General features: G+C 34.5%; 3 protein-coding genes across 3 annotated transcripts; all 3 read right to left on the bottom strand.

The window, feature by feature from the left end:
- Window positions 1–7,757: 7,757 nt before the first annotated feature.
- Window positions 7,758–12,418, bottom strand: LOC131935942 (flavin-containing monooxygenase 5). The gene is made up of 10 exons (XM_059292698.1): window positions 12,285–12,418; window positions 12,050–12,130; window positions 11,734–11,906; window positions 11,291–11,403; window positions 10,727–10,782; window positions 10,398–10,628; window positions 9,816–9,981; window positions 9,444–9,562; window positions 9,031–9,156; window positions 7,758–8,929 (listed from the first exon to the last, which is right to left on the bottom strand). Exons 1-10 carry the CDS (start codon window positions 12,342–12,344, stop codon window positions 8,666–8,668), a joined length of 1,389 nt encoding a protein of 462 aa, XP_059148681.1. The 5' UTR covers window positions 12,345–12,418; the 3' UTR covers window positions 7,758–8,665.
- Window positions 12,419–14,037: 1,619 nt separating this feature from the next.
- Window positions 14,038–16,914, bottom strand: LOC131935944 (flavin-containing monooxygenase 5-like). Its single transcript, XM_059292700.1, has 5 exons — window positions 16,687–16,914; window positions 16,364–16,529; window positions 15,730–15,848; window positions 14,923–15,045; window positions 14,038–14,496 (listed from the first exon to the last, which is right to left on the bottom strand). Exons 1-5 carry the CDS (start codon window positions 16,753–16,755, stop codon window positions 14,158–14,160), a joined length of 816 nt encoding a protein of 271 aa, XP_059148683.1. The 5' UTR covers window positions 16,756–16,914; the 3' UTR covers window positions 14,038–14,157.
- Window positions 16,915–18,665: 1,751 nt separating this feature from the next.
- On the bottom strand, window positions 18,666–19,787 carry LOC131935948 (dimethylaniline monooxygenase [N-oxide-forming] 2-like). The gene is made up of 4 exons (XM_059292705.1): window positions 19,677–19,787; window positions 19,323–19,468; window positions 18,978–19,058; window positions 18,666–18,855 (listed from the first exon to the last, which is right to left on the bottom strand). Exons 1-4 carry the CDS (start codon window positions 19,735–19,737, stop codon window positions 18,679–18,681), a joined length of 465 nt encoding a protein of 154 aa, XP_059148688.1. The 5' UTR covers window positions 19,738–19,787; the 3' UTR covers window positions 18,666–18,678.
- Between the last annotated feature and the right edge of the window lie 1,622 nt (window positions 19,788–21,409).

The following is a 21,409-nucleotide window of genomic DNA, read 5'->3' as shown; positions in this document are numbered from 1 at the left end:
GCCACAAACAATAGAGCAGATTTTTAAAAGTTCTATCAAAATATATTTTTGGATGAAAATATTCATATTTTTCTAATGTCTAAGTTATAACACATTAAGTAACTTAAGTCGAAGGTTTATATTTGTTTGTCTAATGCTAAAATCATGTATTGTATTGATTATTGAGCATCCATCAAATCGCCTACATTACAATTATTTAAAAATTCGGTATTCCAGGCCAGTTAGCTGGTTGTTGGAACACTTTGTTGCAGTGACCGCTGAATGATTGTATTCAGTTTAGGGCTGTGTGTGACCTGCCTTTAGTTTAGGATCGTATGTGCCAAAAAAAGTACTTTTCGTGAGACTTCGAAACTTTCTATGGGAATTAAGGGTCACTAAAATTGACGCCACGGTTAAATATTTTCACATCCCTGATCCCCTCCGACACACATGTTCACGAAAATATTGACTCCCCCTATAAATGACGTCACGACTCGAGCAACCGAACCCCATGAAAATCGATGTTCTTTTAAACATCGATCTCATTCTAAATTATTGACTGAGTTCGATTAACATAGATTATATTAATTAGTCTTAATTAAAATTTACAAAAACAGTTTTCAAAAACGCAAAATAAAAACGCAAGATAAAATTTCATCATTCATTTTAAAACACTATATGAACAGCTCCCCGCATCCCCACTACAATCACACAGTGTCACAAAATTACTGTCTTCTAACTCCCCCTAAGAGTTTGAAGACATAAATGGACCTCCATTAACTTACAAATTCAACACACTAATCAAGCTCGTATATGAAATTACCTTCTTGTTGTAAATACATTTTAAAACGTAATTATAAAAACAGTTGTCAGACACTCAAGAAAATAAACGTACTACAGCACAAACTGTTTTGATATCAATTAGTATAACACCAACAAGAGTACTAATACGTTAAACATAATTTACACAATGAATCCCTAAAACAATAAAATGTATATCAATGCATTGATATTTTTATTTCGTCAATTGAAAAAATGTAAAAAATGTTAAGGTTTTGAAATTAAAAATATATTCAAATTATTTCCCCATTCAGTAGAAAACTGTACAACATTATTTTCCAAGTAAGTTAAAGAATGTGAAATAATATTTTCCTATACAGTTAAGATTATTGTATGTAGAGGATAATTATAGAATCGTTATATCTAATATACCAGTCAGACATTGGTTTTTCTAGAACAGGTCAGACATGGTAATTTTCAAATCTTTGCTCCTGGGGTTGGATGACCTAAAAATACCGTGGTCCGTGGAGAGGGGTGGGCAGTGGTCAAAGTATATATTCTCTTTTTTAAATTTTTAAATTCTTGAGCGCGCTAAGGGGGTGATATGGGAGATTGGCGCTCACTTGAAAGAATTGGCGCTCACTTGAAAGATCCCATTATTAAGCAAAGACATCGAATAACGTTGAAAAAAGATGAATTGTATCTAAAAAAGACTCGTGTCATAAAATACGTTTACTAATTGTAATATTTGAGAAAAGGATAGCAAAAGTAAACAGCGGAGGCTAACACTGACAACCCACCAGCGACAAAGATATATGCAAGGCTATTTCCCTTTGATTTCTTGATTCCCTCCCTTGGTAGTTTACCGTGTCGCAAAGAGAGACAACCCTCAGTGTAAGCTGTGTTACAGATGTCACGTGCTTGCTTCCAGTTGCTGTCTGGTCCAAGCAGACGATACTGTGCTGAGAACATAGGACCATACCAGCATCTGTAGGCCAGAACTGGGTCAACGATGAGCAGTCTCCAGAAACCAGGGAATACACCCAGAAGCTTGGCTATTGTGTCTTGGTATTCTAGACAGGGCAGCTAAAATTAAAAACAAACTCCAGAAAATCATTAAGGTTTAATTTTTCAAAACGCAATTGTTGCATCTGTTAGTTAATGATTATATATCTGTTTATTATGTGATCAAACATACTCACATAATTATAATATTTTCTGTTTCGATTTCGAGTACACAACTTCATCCAAAACTGGACATCGGCTTTCATGACGTCGACAGGAGGAAGACTTAGCTTACCCGCAAATATTTTAGCACTGTACCGGCTCTGTGAACGATCACATTTGTGCCAATAATTCAAACCTTTTATTGACGTCTCATATACCGAATCCATTGTAACACAGAACAATTTATTAACTAAAACAACAATTCTCGACTGCAACATTTCTTAACATTCTATCTCTCTGTGTATAATAACTATGTAATATTATATCTTTAATTACAATTTTTTAAATGCTATGTTACTGTTATTTCTTAAATACTCGATTTCTTTTTTTAAAAATTAAAATGTTATTATATTTATAATATAACGGCCAATGTGAAAAAAAGGCCTCTGTGTCTGCTGTTGTTACCGTTATTGAATAAAGAAATAAGATAAATTAACTACTCCGCTGGATGTAAAAGGTGATTAGGTTTAGAAAGTGAGACTTATATTGTAGCAACATATATATTTATCTTGAGTTAAAGTGAGGAGTTGTATTAAATACGCGCATGTGCATGTCAATTCGTGTTACACTACCATTCTAATTAAACTAACACTCACCTGCAACTCACTCATGGGTACGATCGAGGATAAACCTCCAAAAGCTCCGATAAATCCCAATGTGTGTTTCTCTTCATCAATCGGAAACACCATTTTATAAAGCCCCGAGTGGTCAAATTCTGCTCGATTAGATTGAAATTATAAAAATTAAAATACAAGACACCAAATTCTAGAATATATGTTTAAGATAAAAGAAAATGTTACTAAAGACAATGCATTTTGGATACACCTAACTTTTTAAGATAATGAATTAGAAAACTCGTTACCTTGTAGCAAATCCTGATCTAGGAAAGAATACTCCGGCTCATAACCAGTGCATAGAACAATCGCATCAAGGCCCGTCACTCGTGTCCCGTCCTGGAAAACAGCATCGCAACCATCGATTCTTGTAAGATGACCGTAAGTTTTTATTTGACCCGACATCAAGGCAGTCTGAAAAATCACTTACTGTGATGACCTATTTGATTTTATTGATATCAAAAAAATTCCACAGCTTTTTACCAAATTTCATGATGAGCCACTTTTAACTTAGTGTCTTAGTATTTTGAAAACATACAGCCTTGCTGCATTCACATCGTCTTCATTTGACTTGATTTCAAGACAGGCTAGTTAAACAACGCAGTTTACCACAAGCCTAATCAATTAAACGTTACACATAGATCTCTTGATAAAGATCTTTGTTGAGCAAAATATAACTAAAGTAATTTTTTTTCTCAGTTAATCTCAATAAGCTGTATTCACCAGTAAAATACATGTCTGTGCATATAAAAAAATGTTTCTTGTGTAAAATTTTAAAATCACAAAATCAAAATCTTGTGTCTGTTTTATGGTTGTACACATCTCACTACAGAGCATTATGAATTATTTTATTAAAATAATAATTCATAAGCAACACACTAACAAAACAACACCGATTCTAAGAAAGAAACAATCTCAAATAAATATATAAACAAAACGCATACACGCTAAGACAAATATTTACAAAAAAACAAGAAACAAACAAGACAACCGAAAGTCAGAGTTTTAGAGAGAAAAAGTTCTAACATAAATAGCATCGCCAACCATCCATGAAGAAAGAGATGGAGGCTGGTCTGGGCAGATACCACTAGTCACATGGTCTATCTTATTTTGTGCCTCAGAGATTAAGATTTTGTTGATGATTTTCTCAGGATTCCATGAGTAAATGTCGCATCGTCTCTTGCAGATATCCAATGGTCGACCACCTGAGAGTATTCGAGGTACTATCCAGGTACCCTGACGCAGTGATAGGTGCACCTGTTAATAGGATAGTAATTTGCGAATACTAATATGCGAAATCGAATAGCACTAGGTTCAATCTTTTTTTTTACTTTGCTAATTATATCAATTATTCAAGTAAGTTAATCTGGTACATCTTTAATTAGCACAAGAGCTTGATTTAAAGACAGTCATTTTTGAAACTATGTCACTGACCTGTTTTGCTTGAGTAGAAATATCAAAGCTGATGTCTCCAGCTGAAAATGAATTGCCTGAAAAACATTTTAAGAATAAAATAATGACTTAGTTTTCATACTTTAAAGTATACGACAAAAACGATGTATTGGACAATTGTTTTTTCTGCCATTGATTTTTTGTTATTTAGTTAAATGAATTGAGGTGAACAATTGTCGAGGCGCGTTAAATAAAACATTGTGTTAAATATATTCAAAACAACGATGTCATACACACTAGCAAGAAACATAGTTATTTACTAAAAATAAAATTAGTATGATATATGACTTGACATTTGGAAACATAGAGCCAAAAGACAACCATAAACAGAAGGATAAAAAAGGTATAAATTACAAACGGAAAGATTGGTGCTGATTCATAGGGACTGGGATAATGAAAGTGAATCTGATGGTAAGTCCAAATCAAAAGTTGCACTCAATTATTGAAAATAAAAGTATTAACATTAACGTTTTTTAAACATTATTTTATACATATTTTCATTTTTTAAATTGTGTAGCATGAATAGTATTTTATGTGTTGTAAAATATGTTTAAAGAAAACGTCTCACCTACAACAAGAACATTTTTGTTCTTGAATTGAGAGCCGTCTGTGTAGTGAAAAGAATGTTGAACAGTCCCTGCAAACGTTTCCAGACCTGGGATGGATGGGTACACTGGAATTCTAAAATAAAACATAGGTTTGCTTGTATAAAGTAGCAGCTTTTTTAAACTAAAGAATACTATTCAATGTTTAAATTTTAACTTTTCGATTTTTTTAAATTCTGAAAGGGGGTGTTTTTAGTTTATATTTCATCTTTTTATTTCATTTTATTTGATTTATTTAAATCTGACATTTTTATTGCTGTTTTTTTACAAGAAAAGCTAGAATTTATCATTAAAAATGTTTATTATTAAACTAAGTAAACTTACTTAAAAAATCCATTACAAATTAGTACGAAATCAAACATCCGTTGTTTGTATTTTTGCAAATCTATGATTTTAGATTTACTTTCAGCACAGACGTCATCAGAACAACACCGGCTAGTAGGACGTGAAAAGACCTCCCATTGGCCAGTTTTCTTGTGGTCACGTGTTTTGCAAATCTATATACATGTATTTATGAAATTGGTAAAATTCTTTAAATGCTGAATATTTTCATGTAAACATTTCGAGAAATAGTTTTACAATTAATAACATACCTTCACGACTTGGGTATTGAATTGAATACAAGGCAACAACTGATTGTCCTTTGCATATCTTTTATAGTAAGCATGCATATCCTAAGGATAAAATGGAGGCTTAGTTTCGTTTAGTAATGAAACATGTATATTTAATGGAGAAAAACCCTAAAATCTTTATTATATTAATTCCAAAATAAAATAAAACATCAGCAAGTAAACTACAAATCAACACCTACATGACCGCGAAGAAAAGGAGTGTCTTCTGGTAAGGGTGGATAGTCGCTGAAAGTTGTAAAATATTTACTGGCGTTGGTTATGAGATTCTCCCATATTTGTGGGGTGTTTGGGTGTTTAACGTTTCGTTTCTCACACCAGATACCACCTGTACATGGAACATAAATGGTCTAAATAATATACAAACAACATATGTTATCCGCAAAAACTGCCATAATGGCACTACGAAATTAACAAATTAATGTTATGCTTTCGCGGATTAGGTTACCAAACTATTTATAAAGAACCAGAAACATATATAGCAGCTCTAAATCTTCCAATCATGTCATTACCTTCTTTATCGTAGATGAGACGTTGAACAGATTTCAGAAAAAAATTTATTAGAGCTGTATGCTGTCTAGTTTTATCAACTCATGGTGCGATATCATCCACACCATCTTAAACAGTACATCCAATAAACACTACTACACCGATAGTTTGTTCAACATTGATGATACTCCAAACTGAAGACATTGTGGTAAAGCACTAGACTACTACCCCGAAACTCTTAAGTTCGAATACTGGTTAAAGACAATAGAATATCTCCGAGTCCACCCAGCTTTGATTGGTACCTGACTCAAGTTAGTGGACAAAAGGCTGCAGGGAAAGTGCTGACCATATTATCCATTTGTATGACGAGAAACAGATTATTCTACTTCATCCGCCCCGTGTGTCTAGGGCACAAACGGGAAAAGATGATGACGACGAGTTAAAGGAACGTGTCTTTTTAATCTAGAAGCAAACAATGAAACGAAGTACATAAAAGAAGGCAAAAAAATAGCAACTGACCTACGTCCGAGTCCAGTTCATAGCATGTGACATTGAACCCTTCATTAAGACATTCTTTAATGGCTACAAGTCCAGACATTCCAGCACCAACAATACAGACATGTTTAGCTGAGGCTGTGGTCATTTCTCCCTGCAAGAGGAACCTGTAGCAGAGAATGCTAATAATTATTCTTTTTCAAAGCAAATTAAATGTCTAGATAGTTAGATATAGCTATATTGCAACACTGTAAAGATAGTAAGCTATAGTTTTGAAAGTTACATTGTGACATTTATTGTTTATAACTAAATATGCCTCGTAAAATTGCTTTATATATATGATAAGTTCAGCCGTTGCTAAAGATTACCCACAAATACTTGCAGTTTTTACGTTCCAATCGTGTGGGTCACAACAAGTGTCAGTCCACAGTCGAGCCAATGGAGTGTAGACAAAACGTTCAAGCACTTGTGCTTTCACGCGTGACTTCTGATGGTCCATGAATAGATGTGTTTTTGAGGCCGAGTTTGTCAACAATATCTTTTACATTATTTTTCCTGTTGTGTTTTACCATACAACGCAAAATATGGGTGGTAGGCGAGTGGAATATCCTTGTATTTTATTTAAGTATTTTTGCCGTTAGCGTACAACAATAGAAACATTTTGTTTTGACGAGGTTTATTGCGATTTGTTACACGATGAAACAAACAAGTTATTTTTTAAACACACATATAAATTAGAAAATATTTTTATAGAATATAACATAATCTTCTAAATTAGACACTAAAAGTAATTATTTAGATATATGGTAGCTTTTAAAAAAATAAAAACCTTATTTATAATTTAACGTAATTTTCTAAACTTGAAACAAACAATTTATTTTATATATTATAACACAATCGTCTAGATTTGAAGCAAATAATTATTTAGAATAATAATATAGCACGATCTTTAAAATTAATAAACGTTATGCATTGATGTGTTGAGTAAGGATGAACTATAACATTACATACATTAACCTAAAATAAACCGTTATCAATTATTTACAAAACGTTTACCTCTTTTTTTTGTACAAGGTGTCTCCGGAATTCTTCTATTTTTTTTTTACTTTTTACAAACATTAATATATCGTGCTTGTTGACTTTGTAGTTTCTCTTTGAGTTTCCTTTTGTTTTGGTGTATTTTTGTTTTTAAGTTATACACAGGCATTCAAAGCTATCCTTTAAGCTGCAGTGATGTTGATGTAAACGTGAAAATAGCATCAACCTAGAAGTCATTGTCTTTAATGCACTGCCTCCCCAACCCCTACACTACTGCTCAACAGTTCATGATAGTGTAGTTAAACAAGCAGTGCGCAAGTACTTTTCTGATATGTTATATTCATTTGTTTTTCATGTTAGAACTAATTTTGGGTAGTTATTCACTAACCTTCAAACAACGACACAAAAAAACTTGGAAAATAATAAACGTTATTTTATTTTTTGTCACATTTATCGTATTTATAGTTTGTAAATAGTACTTATATTTGGTTACATTCGATATGGCTAGTTGAAGTACAAAAAAATAGTTAAACAGTGTTTTTTTAAACGGTTAGTATGCTTTGGCTTCTAATAATTTTTAAAATCTTGTATTCTGTAGAAGAACACCCAATAGACATGTATTTAGATAACCTAACTTATAATTGTTAAATACTAGGGAAAAAAAACTAGAAGATCCATTTAAAGAAAAATGTTTTGTAAATACCCATTTGATTGATTCAGTTATTTAAGTTTCCAAAATAATTTCATATAGTAATTTCAGAATCTATAAAACTACTTTACTTTTTTAGTTTACTCTTAAATGTCTGTTTATTTAGTCGTTAGGTCATTGGTGTGTTTAAGAATAAGTATTTAAGATTGTTTTTGTGAATAGAAAAAAATTAAAAAACTAGACATACATATGGAATAAGCTTTATTGAAATAAATGTATGAAAATGTTACTCGATAGGAAGCAGATTGAGAGCTAGGTTTATGTATTTATTTACTACAGACTTTCTGATTTGGTTGATCTAAAAGTGTTGTTTTGATCCGTCCGCAAACAGAAGGCAACTCCCCCCCTCTCCCCCTCTCCCCCAACCATCGGGATAATAATTAGATAAATAATAACTAATCAAATTAAAACCAATTTGTAAAATAGCAAGGTACAAAACATATAACATTACAATCGAGCTCACGAAAAAAAACGAACTCATTACATATATGTGTATCAAGGTCAAAAAAAGGAATTTTAAAAACATTTGTGTTTGTGGGGGGGGGGGGGGTGGAGGAAGGTTAAGTTACGCCAGTTGCAATGAAATACTATATGTAGAAAACAATCAATTCAGAGTTGAACACTGACTAACTACAAAAGTGAAACATTTTAATTTCCCTTGGGACTTGTTATTCCATCCCTTGGTAGTTTACTGTGTCTCAAAGAGAGACAACCCTCAGTGTAAGCTGTGTTACAGATGGCACGTGCTTGCTTCCAGTTGCTGTCTGGTCCAAGCAGACGATACTGTGCTGAGAACATAGGACCATACCAGCATCTGTAGGCCAGAACTGGGTCAAGGATGAGCAGTCTCCAGAAACCAGGGAATACACCCAGAAGCTTGGCTATTGTGTCTTGGAACTCAAAACATGGCAGCTACAACAAAAGCGGTGACAGTTGTCAAACTTTTAAACTATTAAAAAACAAAATTATTTTTAAATAATTCCGGAAAAATACAGCACAACTTATATACTCACATAATAATAGTATTTCCTGTTTCGATTACGACTACACACGAATGTCCAGAATTGGACATCGGCCCTCATGACATCAACAGGAGGAAGCGTTAGTTTTCCCGCAAATATTTTAGCACTATACCGGCTCTGTGAGAGGCAAAGATTCAATGGTTCTCAAATATCTTCTATTCTATGCTTTTATGTTTTTAAGTGCTTACTAGTTTAAGGGATAAGTTCCCTTCTAATTTAGACTTGTATGTAAAGTAAATATTATTCTATCAAATGGACAAGATGCATTATTATCTAGGCTTGTACATAAAGTCAAGTGCTAACCTAACAAAATAGCAAATCACCTTCTAGTCTAGGCTTATACGTTAAGTCAAGTGCTATGTAACCTAATTACTAACCATTGCTTAATAAAACGTTGTACTCACCTGCAACTCGCACACTGGAGCGATTGCACCTACTCCAGCAAAGGCTCCGATAAAACCTAGAGTGTGTTTCTCTTCAACAATTGGGAACACCATTTTAAAAAGCCCCATTTTATCAAATTCTAGACAAAACAAAAATAAAATAAAAACTTCATTTATTTTCAATCACAATATTTTTACACAATTTCTTTTCACCTTGTCTTATTATTGTATTATCATTTATACATGACTTTTTAGTCAAAACAAAATGTTTTAATACAAAAGTAATATATAAAAAGTATATTATAGCCTTCATTTGATTATTTCAGAAAAATGTAGTCCATTAATGCGAAAAAACCTAACAACTGAAGTTAATTTGGTCACAGCAATTTTCACCTTGAATGATGCCCTGATCAAAGAAAGGATAATCAGGCTCGTAACCAGTGCAAAGAACAATCGCATCAAGGCCCGTCACTCGTGTCCCGTCCTGGAAAACAGCATCGCACCCATCGATTCTTGCAAGATGACCGTAAGTTTTTATTTGACCCGACATCAAGGCAGTCTGTTTAATGAAGATATTTGACTACAATAAACTTAACATTAAAGTTACATGATTATTGTAAATAATAATGTTACTATTCAAGTTTTCAGCTTTCCTTTTGAGAACGGACACTAAAATATCAAGTGATTTATAAAGAATGTAATGTAACTGAGTTACATTTTGTACAGTTAAAATCAACAATGGTAATTATCCTTATAATCCTTAATTATTCTAAATAAAAATGCTATAAAATCACCCGCAAAAAAAAAGCTAATACACAAAAACTAAGAAAGAAATTCCTGAACATCATTTAAAAATAAAAATAAAACTACTATAAAATCACAAAAAACACACATATATTCACGCTAAAACAATAAAAAGTATCAAACCTAACATGCATACAAACACCAAAAGAATAATAAAGAAATAAGTCTAACATAAATGCCATCACCAATCATCCATGCAGAAACTGATGGAGGCTGGTCTGGGCAAATTCCACTAGTCACGTGGTCTATCTTATCTTGAGCCTCGTGTATTAAGATTCTGTTGATGATTTTCTCAGGGTTTCGTGAATACATGTCGCATCGTCTTTTGCAGTTATCGAAAGGCCGCCCACCTGATAGTATCCTGGGCACAATCCATGTACCTTGTCGTAACATTAGGTGAACCTGTTAACATGTAGGTCTTTAATCGTGATTTACAGTTACGTCATGTTTCGATCTATTAGTAATATACACTCAAATCAGTAATGTAACAAAAAATGCACCTGTTTAGCTTGAGTGGAGATATCATAGCTGATATCACCAGCAGAGAAGGAATTACCTGCAATTATAGTTAAAACAATAGTTAAAAGTGTTTTCAAATATGTGATTCCTTTGAGAGGGGTACGAATAATTTCGTCGGTCTATTTGATATTTATTTCAAACGACTGGTAGCTGATAAGCAAGCTTGTAAATAAACACATTTATAATAAAATGTTTTCGTAAGAAAACAGTTTTTAGCAATTATTATGACTATATAAACTCTAAACGATTTTGGTACACGATAAATTATAACATTATTAAAAAGGACAAGAATAAAGAAGATGTTTATAACCGTTGAGGATAAAAGTAAATTACAGCATTGATGAGTACCTATCTCACGTTAGGAAAGGTAAAGGCAAAAACAGGTGAACTTTATCAGCCCCCGTGGATTTCCACCTTGAATACTGAACGTTCTCATTTTTATTCCGGCGAATACTTTGTTCTAAAACATCAGCAAGAAATTTTCTTTGTTGCGTATATCATATGTGTAATTTATTTGACAAAATATAAAAGTACACACGTCTTACCAACAACCAGAACAGTTTTATTCTTATACTGAGAGCTGCTTGTGTAGTCGAAAGAATGTTGGACAGTTCCTGTAAAAGTTTCGAGGCCAGGGATGGATGGGTACACTGGAGATCTGGGGAAAAATTCTTTGTTGTATCTGGACAACAGGCTATAGTACGTTTCACCTAATGAGGCTTTAGTAATGTACACCGTTGGAAAAGTATCAGATTGTTTAATAATATAATAACAAGTTCACTCTAATGATGAGTATTTTTTTCTAGACCCTAATAGACATTAGTCTACTTGTATTTCAATATTTATATTATAAAATATTGTGTTCATATTTAAAATCAAAATAACATCGATTAATGAAATATAAGAATCATAAGCCTAGTTATATTTTAAGTCCACCGTGATATAAATACTGCTTTATAACTGTATTGTGCATATAATAAAAGCTTACTTGAAAAAGCCAGTACAAACGAGAACAAAATCAAAGACACTTTTCTTGCATTTGTCCAGATCAATGTCTTTAGATTTGTTTTCAGTACTGACGTCATCAGGACTACACCCACTTGCAGGACATGAAAACACCTCCCATTGGCCAGTTTTCTCGTGGTCACTTGTCTTGCGGATCTGAATTTTTTATTTTAATGTTTAGACTATTGAGCCTAATTTTAAAATACACCTTTTATTCTTTTTAAATATATATCCCTTTGTACAGTTTAGTAGCTATAGAAATTGTGTTTCATGCGTAAGAACTTAGCTATAAAAAGTACCTTCACTACTCTTGTATCAAACTGAATACACTGTAAAAGGTTATGTGCCTTGGCGTATCTCTTGTAGTAGTCATGAATGGCCTGTGAATATGGGACATATATAAGTGTTATCTCATTGATAAGATTATTTTCAAAAGAAAAAATATTTACTAGGTAAACTCTTTCAATTCTAGATCTTCCAATTTAATTACCCCACTATTATTTTACAAAAAGTAAAACGTCATTTTGCACATACTTGAGTGGTAAAATATGGCGTGTCTTCCGCTAAAGGAGGGAAGTCGCTAAACGTCATCATGTATTTACTAGTGTTGGTTCTGAGATTATCCCATGTTTGAGGGGTGTTTGGGTGTTTAACGTTCCGTTTTTCATGCCAGATGCCACCTTAGCAAGTAAAATGTAAAAACAAAAAGCATTGATGCAGCTATTTACACGTATCCTTTTAAAAAATGATATATAAATCAAAAGCAAAGTTTATCAGAATGTTTTCCCCTTATAATGTTGTTCCAGGTTTAATCAATTTAGTGTAAAAAAAGTCCAGCCTTTGCGTTGAAATATTACTTTATGTTTATATTGCTATTTTAGTAACAACGCCTGATTCCATCCCCTCTACACATTACTTTTAGATGTAGATTTTTCTCACCAAGAGGTCGTCCGCCAATTTTAACCCTCCACCATTACGCATCCCAGCACATAACCAGACCAACCCCCTCACTCTCTGTATCTTAACAAATATTAAAATTCTTCACAATAAATCAAACACATTTTTCGTTAAAAATTTATTTCGGGTTAGCTGTCGTAAGCTATATCACCCTACCACGGCGTTTATTTCTTGCTAGAATACTTTATTGAAATTTATAATTTGTGGTATAAAAATATTGGTTCTTTTAAGTTAAAGCTTATGCTAGTGGTTTATTGTCTGAAATAATTGTAAAACCGGCTAATGAATTAAGAAAAACTAGATGTATCGATATAAAATTGAGAAAATTAATTCCAATTCGAAAAAAAATATAAGAGAAATTAAAAACAAATAACTGACCTATATCTAAATCCAGCTCGTAGCATGTGACCTTGAACCCTTCATTAAGACACTCTTTAATGGCTACAATTCCAGACATTCCTGCACCAACAACACAGACATGTTTCTCTGATACCATTTTCCCCGCGCAGCTCCACAGAGAAATATCTTTATGACTACAAATGAACTCTGGCTAGCTCGCATGCTAGAATGCACTCAATACATGCAATTGAACAATAAAATAAACTGCATGAATCATAGTTGCTTTATCATTGGAAGGAAAATTAACTTAATTACTATAATTTCATAATGATCCATAATTACTAGGCCAAAAATGATTAGTTTAAACTACCGTTTACTTTACCTTGTAAAAGGAATCAGTTGTACAGGATACAGCTATAAGTGGACGCAATTTCCTCCCTTACGTAATTTAAGTACAACAAGGTTAAACATTCCTGTGACCCAGTTGTAATGTGTTTAGGTGTGTTACGTAATTCTGTAGGTGTGACCTGTTAGCTTTAAATGCAGCAGAATGTTCCCACATTTTGGTTAGCTTATCTCGTAATCAGCACTGCTCTACATGCACACATTTGCATTTGACTTTTAAAATGATAAATACATTTCCGTGACTCAACGAGTAATGTTTAGTAAATAAGTTCAGACTGCTGTACTAGCACCATTTGTTTTAGTCACAAAATATTTCCCAGAAACCATAACTATTTTTAATAGAAAATAAACGCAGTTTCTGTTAAATAGATTCAAAAACAGAAGCAAACCAGAAAGATTAAGAAAGCTGGCAGATACATTTTGGAATGGTTTAATAACTTAAAAACACATTTTGTTAATGTAGTTTCGTGAATTACTTCTGCTGGACAGAATAGACTTTTAAATATATTAAAATGGTAATAATTTTAAATATTAGAGATTAAATTGAAGAACAAAATGTTACTAACATAATAACAAAAAACCGTATTATAAACTATATAAGCAGAGCTGTTATGCTCAAATCTAAAACAATATACTGCATAGAAAGGTCAAGTTTAAAAAACAAAAAACAATCGAATCTGTTATTTTCTATAATTTTATATAATACTCATTTAAAGAAACATTTAAAGTATATGCCAAAAGCTAATGCTGACAGTCCACAAGCAACTAGAATACATCTCATGCTATTTCCTTTTGATTTCTCGATTCCCTCCCTTGGTTGTTTACTGTGTCGCAAAGAGAGACAACCCTCAGTGTAAGCCGTGTTACAGATGTCACGTGCTTGCTTCCAGTTGCTGTCTGGTCCAAGCAGACGATACTGTGCTGAGAACATAGGACCATACCAGCATCTGTAGGCCAGAACTGGGTCAACGATAAGCAGTCTCCATAAACCAGGGAATACACCCAGAAGCTTGGCTATTGTGTCTTGGAACATTAATAAAGGAAGCTGCAATAAAAGTTATTCAATAGTTTCAGGTAATGATAGTTAATAAAATAACAGACAGTTGTTTGATTCCGTATGTTCCAACGTATAAAAGTCAATCTCTTTTTAAACGTATGTGAAGTGTCTAATATTCAGTGTGTCGTTAACAGAGGGTGAAGATATCCAAAAATATATTTAACTGGAAAAAGTGTGTGCGTGGGTGGGGGGGGGGGGGGGGGTAATTCATTAGTTGTCTTTTAAAAATGTATTTTATGTGCAGATAATGTGTATGGGGTGGAAGGTGGGTAATTCATTAGTCGTCTTTTAAAAATGTATTTTATGTGCAGATAATGTGTATGGGGTGGAAGGTGGGTAATTCATTAGTCGTCTTTTAAAAATGTATTTTATGTGCAGATAATTTGTATGACAGTACAGCTGTCAGGTACTCACATATCTGTAATATATCTTTGGATTACGAGTACACGAGTTTATCCAATATTGGACATCGGCTTTCATGACGTCAACAGAAGGCAATCTAAGTTTTCCAGCAAATATTTTAGCACTGTAGCGACTCTGTTAAAATATAAGTATTATTTTTTCCACTAAATGGATGTAACAATTTTATACATTTCTAAACAAGTCAATAACATCAAGTACGTCTAGCTACACCTACCAGCATCACATACATAGGACATGTAGGCCCAGATATAGCTCCAGCATAACCTACCATCAACATTGGAGCTGTAGGTCCACCTTATCCTACCTGCAACTCACACACTGGAGCTGTAGGTCCACCTTAACCTATCTACAACTCACACATTGGAGCTGTAGGTCCACCTTAACCTACCTGCTACTCATACATTGGAGCTCTAGGTCCACCTTAACCTACCTGCAACTCACACATTGGAGATGTAGGTCCACCTTAACCTACCTGCAACATTGGAACTCTAGGTCCACCTTAACCTACCTGCTACTCACACATTGGAGCTGTAGGTCCACCTTAACCTACCTGCAACTCACACATTGGAGCTGTAGGTCCACCTTAACCTACCTGCAACTCACACATTGGAGCTGTAGGTCCACCTAACCTACCTACAACTCACACATTGGAGCTGTAGGTCCACCTTAACCTACCTGCAACTCACACATTGGAGCTGTAGGTCCACCTTAACCTACCTACAACTCACACATTGGAGATGTAGGTCCACCTTAACCTACCTGGAACACACATTGGAGCTGTAGGTCCACCTAACCTACCTGCAACTCACACATTGGAGCAATGGGCCCAGCGCCACTGAATGTCCCTATAAAGCCTAGGGTATGGTGTAACTCTTCCACAGGAAATATCATCTTAAACAACCGCAAGTCATCAAGACCTGTTAAGTGCGTTGAAAATATATGTTAAAAAAACAACAAGTTAAACTAAACTTAATCACTTCAGCTTTTAACGAACCTTCGATGGTAAGATTCGATTAGAGATATAATGTATAAACAAACTAAACAAAAAATGACCTGCATGATTAAACTAAAGAAAGACAAATGTATAAAATGTGAGACACAAACTAAGACACGGTTGGACAAAATGTAAGACACAAATGCTGTAAATGCTGTCCAGAAGAGACACTTATATTTCTAATTTATAATAAAATGCAAAAAACAGCCCTTAATTCAGAATTATTGCCTATTTTCAATTCGTTTTTAATAAATGTGTTTATTTTGTGCCACATAAAGTATATATTATTTACCTTCTCGTGTAAAGTTCAACATATATACGCAATATTCGGTTTCTTTATACTTCAATTCAGTTTGAATATGTTCAGAATCAGATGATTATTTTTAATTCAACTATTTCAGCGCGTAGTTCAGACACTCTTCCAGTTCTTTCATTTACCTTGAATTCCTTCCTGGTCAAGAAAAGAGAAATCTTGTGAAAATCCAGTGCATAGAACAATCGCATCAAGGCCCGTCACTCGTGTCCCGTCCCGGAAAACAGCATCGCACCCATCGATTCTTGCAAGATGGCCGTACGTTTTTATTTGACCCGACATCAAGGCAGTCTGAATTTTTTTGAATTGATAGATAGGTCCTCTTTAGAAATGTGAATATTTCTAGCTATTCATCTATAATAAGACCATTATAATTTAAAGTTTTGTTAAATTTTTAGAAATGCAAGCTGCTAAATAACGTTATGCACTTGATACAGTTTGACCGTACATAGATGAAGTCTCCTAGAATCACATAAGAGTTTCTTGGAGGTTGGTTGGGACAAATTCCACTGGTCATGTGATCTATCCTGTCCTTCGCTTCTTGCACGATGAGTTGGTTCAAGTTACGACGAAAGATGGGACAGAAAAAGTCCCTTCTGGTCAGAAAATTGTCCACTGGTCTACCACGGGAGAAAATTCGAGGTGCAATCCAGGCCCCATCCCCCAGGCTCAAGTGTACCTGTAGAGTCCGCAAGAGGGCTTTAAAGCTGAAGAAATGATCAGGGGAACACCACAATTACAAGACTAGGGGCTAGTTCACAGGCAAATGACCAGAGGTTAGTTCACAGAAATATGACCACAGGCTACACAACAGACAAAAGATTGAGGCTACACCAAAAGAAGGCCAATAGACTCAGGGGTAACACCACAGAAAAACACCAGGGGCTACATCACAGACAGCAAGAATAGGAGCTGTATTATAGACAGAAGATCATAGGCTACAGACAATACTAGGGCCCAGGGGCGTAGCGAGGGGGGGGGGGGGCGGGGGGGGCGGAACGCACCGGGTGACACCATTTAGGGGGGTGACACCAAGGCAAAAAATAGCAAAATATATAGAGAAAAACTTGAGGGTGGGTGCAAATCGAAAATTTGAAAGTTTGTCCCCGGAAAGTGTCGCTACGCCTCTGGGGGGTGACACCATTAAGTGCCGCACCGGGTGACACCCGACCTCGCTACGCCACTGCTAGGGCCTACATTATAGACAAATGGCTAGGAATCACATTACAGATAAATAGCTAGGGGCTACACAGTCAGAAAACCAGCAAACTTAAATAGTTAAAGGAACATTTTGCGAGTTTGTCTGACCTGCTTGGCTTGTGTACCGATATCACAGCTAATATCGCCAGCTGAGTTGCCGTTTCCTGCATTTTGATAAAATATAACAGGTTTTTTTTTCCTGTAACGTTGACTAAACAACATTTGTTATTATCCGAAATTAAATTAAGAATAATATATATTAGATTACATTTAGTTTAACGTTTTAACAATAAGTTTTGCCATGAGTTTACAATACTATTCGTCATTAACTGATAAGCTTATAGCGATCTTTGCCTTAACACTAATGATAACCTTTGCATTTAGCCGTAATTAACATAAACCATGCGCATGTGAAACAAGTGTTCGTTGATTACTGCATTCGACATGGAATATCATTAATCCTTTCGCCATTTGTATCCAATTAACTGATACAGATGGTGGTTCTAAGCTAATTACTTCTAATTAATTTTTTTTCGGTTAACAAGCAGACGTTATGGTTAATGTTGCTATTATTTAGTTATTGAGTTCTTTATGACTTTTATTATTATGAAAAACTTCATCATACTAGACGTCATCTCCCCAATAACAAAAGTAACATTTGTAACCAATATTTTTAACCAACATTTTTAACCAATAAGAAATGTAACCACTCGTCTCACCAACAACAAGAACAGTTTTATTCCTGTATTGGCAGCTGTCTGTGTAGTGGAAAGAATGTTGAACAGTTCCTGTAAACGTCTCTAGACCGGGGATTGATGGATATTTTGGAGACCTACAAGTGAGACGTATTATGCAATATATTCTTATTGTATAAAATATTTGTTATGAAAAAGTCATCTTGTCTATTTTAATTTTTGTTGGCGGTATTAAACAAGTTGGGGACGGAGTGGTCTAGGGGTAGAGACCCGTAAGTCTCGAGTTCAAATCCGGGTTCAAGTCAGTAGACCGTCCCTGAGTCCACTCAACTTTGATGGGTACCTAACTTACGTTAGGGAAAGTAAAGGCGGCTGGGCATAGTGCTGACCACACTACCTCTTCATACGCCGAAGTCGCAGAAACAAGTGAACTCTTCTTTACTTGCCCTATAGACCGTCAGGTTTGAAAAGGAACATTAAACAAGTAACTTCATTAAGATATTCAAATTAACTGCATTTTTAAAATCCCGACTGTCCCTAATATCTTACTTAAATAATCCACTGCATATTAGAACAAAATCAGCGACAAGTTTCTGGCACTTGTCCAGATCTATGTCTTTAGATTTGTCTTTACTACCGACGTCATCAGAACTAAACAAGCTAGCAGGACATGAAAAAACCTCCCATTGGCCAGTTTTCTCGTGGTCACGTGTCTTGCGGATCTAAAAATAATATTACCAACAAAAACAACCTCAACTAGTTCACTTCTAGCGGTTGGATTTTGTTTGTATAAAAACGATAATTTATAAAAACATTTCATAATTATCAAACATTAAATTATTACTTTGATGACTCTTGTGTTAAACTGAATGCAAGGTAGAATTCCATTGGCTTTGGCGTATCTCTTGTAGTACTCATACACATCCTAGAAATAAAAAAAAATTGAAAGCTTATTTATTGTAGGCTTTTCTCTAAAACATGTAGGCCTTTATAGAGTTTAATTCAAGAATACTAATTAAATAAGTATCATCTGTCTCTTTTAACTACTAGTTAACTATTAAAGTTTAAATTGAGTTCAATAGCTGTAACAAAAAAATTGATCATGAATTAAAGATTTAATCCAATGGTAAATTCATAAGGTTCGATTATGCATTCAATATATAATTTTATAGCTAGATCAAACACTTACCTGACCTTTAAAGAACGGTGTGTCTTCAGCTAAGGGAGGGAAGTCACTATACGTCATCATGTATTTACTAGTGTTGGTTATGAGATTCTCCCATATTTGAGGGGTGTTTGGGTGTTTAACGTTTCTTTTCTCACGCCAGATGCCACCTAAATAAAAGCTTAAATTACTACATGTACTAATAAGAACGACAAAATTTAAGTAATACACACATTCTAATAAATGGTTTTGGTAAATTATAAGCTAATAATGTTAGAAAATAGCTTTGCATTTTTAATAGCATATTGTCCTAAATATGGATATATTTTCTTAAAAAGAGAAAATGTGTGTATGTAGGAACAGACACATAAAACTGACCTAAGTCCGTGTCCAGCTCGTAGCATGTGACCTTGAACCCTTCATTAAGGCACTCTTTCATGGCTACAAGTCCAGACACACCAGCACCAACAACACAGACATGTTTAGCCGAGGCTGTGGTCATTGTATCAACACTGCTGTAGCTTACCGGCACGCTAAGTCAGATACAATTAATACTGTGTAGGGACCAGCTAGGTCATAAACAACAAGGTGTACAGATCAGCTAGCTCAGAAACAACACTGTGTACACACAAGTTGGGTCAGAAACATCACTGTACAGACCAGCTGGGTCATAAACACTGTGTATTTATCCACACAACCGATGTTCTCTGTACACAGTGTTGTTTCTACCCAGATGGGACAGAAACAACACTGTGTACAGACCAGCTGGGTAGAAACAACACTGTGTACAGACCAGATGGGACAGAAACAACACTGTGTACAGACCAGATGGGACAGAAACAACACTGTGTACAGACCAGATGGGACAGAAACAACACTGTGTACAGACCAGATGGGACAGAAACAACACTGTGTACAGACCAGATGGGACAGAAACACTGTGTACAGACCAGCTGGGTAGAATCAACACTGTGTACAGACCAGCTGGGACATAAACAACACTGTGTACACACCCGATGGGACAGAAACAACACTGTGTACACACCCGATGGGACAGAAACAACACTGTGTACTGACCAGCTGGGTCATAAACAACACTGTGTACAGACCAGCTAGCTCAGAAAATGAATACTGTGTACAAAAACCTACCGCACTTTAATACACAAACACACGGGTGTTTTAAACTCGTTACTTGATGGCTAGTGATAAACTTGTGTCCTGTAATTATAACCCAGTTTATTATCTATGTTAATGTATCGTCACAGTCTGAATCGATGTATACACGAAACAAGGGGAGGTAGCTCTTCTCATTCCCTTTATTTAATAGAAAATGTGTAAAAGCTAATTTTAGATACCGACTGCAGCGTGTTGGTGTTGATTGATGGTCGTATGGTTATGTTGATGTTTAGTTGGATTTGTTGATATTAATTTAAAAATTATATTTTTTGTTTATCTTGGAAAATGATGGCGGGATTTGCTTCTACTTTGTGTAAACAGAGATGGTGTTGAGTTTAGTGAAAGATGATGATGAGATTGTTGATTTTGGTAAATAAAGATGGTTGGCTAAGTTTAGCTATATAAATTGATTTTGATAAATAAACATTTGGGTGTGTAGATTTTGGTAAAAATAAGATGGTTGGGTAAGTTTTATGTTTGTAAAAAGAAGGCAGAGGATATGGTCTCGTTTTTCTGGGCCGCTATAGATGTTTAATTAAGTCCATGCAGAATTAAAAGGATATCAACTATGTGTAACAGCTTCAAATGTATGAATCCACACAGCCGATGTTCTCTGGGTACGAAATTCTCTGGTACCAAAGTAAAATGTTATGTAACACATAATGTTGATTTTATTAAACTTTGTGTGTACACTGATTAAACGTCATTAAGATACTAATCAACTTCAATGTTTTCCGATTAGAATTTAAAGGTTACGTCAATAAAACATCATCTTTATACTTATTAAACCTTTAATGATAAACTAATGAAACTTCATTAATTGGCCCTACATTTATTCGACTTAATTGTTACACTGACTTATTAAACCTTACTGATGAACAAAGTTCATGACTAGAGAAGTTCCATTTAGTGACCTGTGTTAACGTTGTCACAGC

The sequence above is a fragment of the Physella acuta genome, unplaced genomic scaffold, assembly GCF_028476545.2.
Source record: "Physella acuta isolate Inbredline_101_S28 unplaced genomic scaffold, ASM2847654v3 ptg000164l, whole genome shotgun sequence".
Classification (NCBI taxonomy): Eukaryota; Metazoa; Mollusca; class Gastropoda; family Physidae; genus Physella; species Physella acuta.
This window is presented reverse-complemented; position numbering and strand designations above follow the sequence as displayed.

Coding starts and splice junctions, on each gene's coding strand:
- LOC131935942 (XM_059292698.1), bottom strand. CDS start 12,344: ATGATGACGTTTAGCGACTTCCCTCCTTTAGCGGAAGACACGCCATAT. Junction 9,157..9,443: donor CTCCAGTGTGCGAGTTGCAG/GTGAGTACAACG, acceptor TGCCTCTCACAG/AGCCGGTATAGTGCTAAAAT. Junction 8,930..9,030: donor ACAGGAAATACTATTATTAT/GTGAGTATATAA, acceptor CTTTTGTTGTAG/CTGCCATGTTTTGAGTTCCA.
- LOC131935944 (XM_059292700.1), bottom strand. CDS start 16,755: ATGACCAGTGGAATTTGTCCCAACCAACCTCCAAGAAACTCTTATGTG. Junction 15,849..16,363: donor TGACCAGGAAGGAATTCAAG/GTAAATGAAAGA, acceptor CGCACTTAACAG/GTCTTGATGACTTGCGGTTG. Junction 15,046..15,729: donor CTCCAATGTGTGAGTTGCAG/GTAGGTTAGGTG, acceptor ATATTTTAACAG/AGTCGCTACAGTGCTAAAAT.
- LOC131935948 (XM_059292705.1), bottom strand. CDS start 19,737: ATGAAAGAGTGCCTTAATGAAGGGTTCAAGGTCACATGCTACGAGCTG. Junction 19,469..19,676: donor CGAGCTGGACACGGACTTAG/GTCAGTTTTATG, acceptor GCTTTTATTTAG/GTGGCATCTGGCGTGAGAAA. Junction 18,856..18,977: donor TTAACACAAGAGTCATCAAA/GTAATAATTTAA, acceptor TATTATTTTTAG/ATCCGCAAGACACGTGACCA.